Raw genomic sequence first — 3,548 nt, 5'->3', positions numbered from 1 at the left:
AGCGGCAGAGAGGGGCTAGAGGATCCCTGGCCTGGGGCCATCTCTGTGCCCCTCGAGGGGCCTGGGCCAGCTCTCCTGGTGCTGCACAGGGACACCAGGGCAAGGAGACCCAGGGGGAGTAAAACAAACCCTTCCTTGTTCCTTTACCTGCCCTATCTGCAGCAGAGAGCAGGCTCTGTACCCTGAGACAGACCTGAGCCCATTTGTGCTCTCTTTGCCCACTGTGCAACCTCCCTGCCACGAAGAGTGGATGTTCCTCCTGCCCTGTCCCAGCCCCCCTCATTACCTCAATGCCTAGCACGGCTAAGCTGCAGGTCCCAGGGAGGGAGATGTACCTCTGCAGGGTCTTGCCAAAGGTAGAGAAGCAGCCCTGGAGCAGAGAGAGGAGGGAAGGGCTCTCTGATGTTCCCCATGGCCACAGGGAGCCCGGAGGGGGACTGGGTTGCAGGGGAATGCAGGGGGTCTCCTGTGAGGCAGGACGAGCTGAAGACTTTGGGAGCCCCTGGACTGTTGAACCACAACCAGGCAATGTCGCTGGTTTCTGTCCCTCATGCTCTCCTCCGTGAGCCTGGCTGAGGCTGGGACACGTACACAGACACAGCAGAGTTATGCCGTACCTGCTCATGGATGTAGCCAGGGCTTCTCTCCTGGCACTGCTCCCAGCCCAGGAGTTCTCCCACCTGCAGAAGCCCATCCCGGGCACAGCATGCCCGTGGCCATGGCATCCCTGGGTGCAGCTCTTGGAAGCGGGAGCCGTTCCCAAAATCTTCGGGTCCTAAAACACCACAGCACGAGAACTGGAACAAAAGGGAAACATCATCACTGTGGTCACCCTTGGTGGATCCTGTGTGTCCCCCAGGAGCCTCCCAGCTGCTCACCGTGACCATGAGGGTGTTCCAGGCTGTGGAGAACACCTCAGCACCCTCGTCCCCACCATAGTTCCTCTGCAGCTCAAACAGGAAGTGCTCGGGCTGGACCTGTGGAATTGGTGCCAGGGCTGGGGCTGTTCCTCTCCCACTCTGCTCAGGACTAGCTCCCTTTGAGGGGAATTGGGCACCCAGTGCATCCCCTCCACCTGCTTTGCAGTTTGTTTTGTGGTGCTGATGATGGAGGTGAGGGGAAGGGTGTCCCTCCACCAGCCCCAGTTGCCTGGTGGACTCAGAGCCATGGTCATGGCATGACAGAGGGAGGCTGGTGACACTGGGGATGGTGTTGGTACCTGTTTCCAGTGCACCAGGAAGAGAACGGCCCCAATGAGCTGCATGAGGAAGACGAGGCTGACGAGGATGAAGAACTGGAAGGCAGCAGGTGAAGGAGTCAGAGACCAGCCCGATCCCACCAGCAGCTTGCTCATGTTATCCCTGCCCTCCTCTGCACCAGCCCTGCCTGTGCCCTGTGTCTCTGAGACCAGGGACATGAGTACAGCTCCTGGGGACAGATGCCACATCTCTGACCACTGTGGCTGCAAGGCAGGGGTTAAAAACAAGCAGTGTCTGCAAGAGACTGAGGATGCTGAAGAAATGGGGGTCTTGGTGCTCAAATAGGTGTTTTTCTGCCCCTTACCAGCAGTGGGGTCATCTTGGAAATGCCATGTGAGAGAAGGCAGGGGCTTCAGAGAGAACTGACCCTACTTGGTGGCTTCATAAATCCTCTGGGCTATAAATTGAGACTCACGAGGTGGGGAGTGGATGGCAGGACATGTTGAGGATGAGGAGCACCAGCTCCTCGCTCCCCCAGGAACACCTGCATCCCAGAAACACCACCATTCAGCCCGTGACTCCTGCCCCCAGTGCCTCCTGGCCATATCCCGCAGCCCCTTCCTGCCCATCCTCCCTCCCTCACCAGCAGCAGGAGCGGGCGGCTCCGGCGCAGGGCCCCGCAGCAGCCCAGGAAGCCCAGCAGGGACAGAGCGATGCCCACGACCAGCAGCAGCCACGCTCCTGCGCTCAGCACGGCCCTGGTGGCCACGATGTCCTGGAAACCAGCCGGGTCCACGGCCACCCAGACTCCCATGCCTACCAGGCACATTCCCCCAGCCTGCAGGGGAGATCAGGAGATGATCATGGGCTCAGGGGATGTCCCAGGCTTGGTCGCCTCCCTGGGAATGGATGTCACCCACCCCTGAGCCAGACAGAAATGTCACCCCATGTGGATGGGGGATTCTTCAGCCCTTGGTTCCCTCCCCGGGACTGGTGTCACCCACCCCTGAGCCAGCTGGAGTTACCGGTCCCCAGGCACAGGTTCCCTCCACGCCTGCACCCCACAGGGCCCAGGGGGACTCACAAACACCAGCACGTTGAAGATGAACATCAGGTACTTCATGCAGCTCAAGACACCCATGGGGACACCGGGAGGGGGGACAAGGCAGTATTTGTCCCTATGGAGAGGAGAGCAGAGCCCTGACCACAGCCAACCCTGACTTGTCCTGGACCCCATGGCTCCAGCAGAATGTGGGGGGATGCAGCTTCCCAAAATTCCCACATCATCTTTTATCCCCACCATCTCCCATGACACCCCAAAAAGCCCCAAACCCGTGTCCTCTCCAAATCCGTGTCCCCTCCCAACATGTCCCCTTCAAACCCCATGTCTCCAGTCCTCTGTCCTGTCTAAACCCTGTGTCCCCTCCAAATCTTGTGTCCCCTACAAACCCATGTCCCCTACAGACCTGTGTCCCCACCAAATTGTGTGTCCCCTACAAATTCCATGTCCCGTCCAAACCCATGTCCCCTCTAAATCCTGTGTTCCTTTCAGCCCCCACACCACTCACCCTGCAGGGACAGTGGGCGACCCAGGTACTCCAACCTTCCCTGGTGCTGCCAGCACCTATATAACATCACGAAGGTCGGAAAATCTCTCCCCCCTTGCTACTCCAGCAGTCCCCAAGAAATCTCTTCCAGCAGCAAGGCCATGAATGATTGATGGGGAACAGGATCCACCATTGTGCAGCCAGCGGCTGGGAGTCTCCTGCTCTTGTCAGCCAAGGAAATTAAACCTGTGGGCAGGGAAAGACGAGCCACCCCACCAGGCCGGGGTGAACTCGGCCATTGATAATTGCTGTGGCTGCTCAGGAAAGCCCTCAATGGCCACATGTGGGCGGGCAGGTGGTGCTGCAAGGGCTATTGGCTGTTGGGACACAGGGACATCCCAGATGGATGACAGAGTCTGTTTCCTCTTGTTGCCTACTTTAGAAGCTCTCTAAACACAGAGTCACGTTAGAAAGGAAACATTATTTATTCTGCACACGGTACAAAGAGGAGGTTTCCACAAATCAAGCACACCGAGGGGCAAAAGGTTAAATACAGCAAAATTTACAGGAACCCGCATATCTAAAGCATATTCTTCGCCTGCTTAATGCATATTTGTTTTGGTGATGTGACTTTACTCAATGCTTGAAACACAAAGTTCTTCATTACAGCATCTTCTGATGGAGAAATTGAATTATGACAGTTACGTTTGCAAAAGGTGAGAGAATTCATCCCGGGGGCCGATAATTCATCTGGACGGCGGTGTCGGTGTCACCGCGCCGTGACCCGGGGCGCTCGGGGCTC

General features: G+C 57.5%; 1 protein-coding gene across 1 annotated transcript in view; it reads right to left on the bottom strand.

Annotated features, from left to right (window-relative positions):
• Nucleotides 1–2,340, bottom strand: part of LOC102033901 (tetraspanin-18-like) — a 2,465-nt gene extending 125 nt beyond the window's left edge. Inside the window, exons 1-5 of the mRNA XM_031061743.1 lie at nt 2,284–2,340; nt 1,843–2,037; nt 1,220–1,294; nt 879–977; nt 618–797 (exon numbers count right to left, since the gene is read on the bottom strand). Coding sequence (XP_030917603.1) covers nt 618–797; nt 879–977; nt 1,220–1,294; nt 1,843–2,037; nt 2,284–2,340 — 606 coding nt within the window. The remainder of the gene's footprint in view (nt 1–617; nt 798–878; nt 978–1,219; nt 1,295–1,842; nt 2,038–2,283) is intronic.
• Between the last annotated feature and the right edge of the window lie 1,208 nt (nt 2,341–3,548).

Source organism: Geospiza fortis, unplaced genomic scaffold (genome assembly GCF_000277835.1).
Source record: "Geospiza fortis unplaced genomic scaffold, GeoFor_1.0 scaffold26, whole genome shotgun sequence".
NCBI classification, from domain to species: Eukaryota; Metazoa; Chordata; class Aves; order Passeriformes; family Thraupidae; genus Geospiza; species Geospiza fortis.
This window is presented reverse-complemented; position numbering and strand designations above follow the sequence as displayed.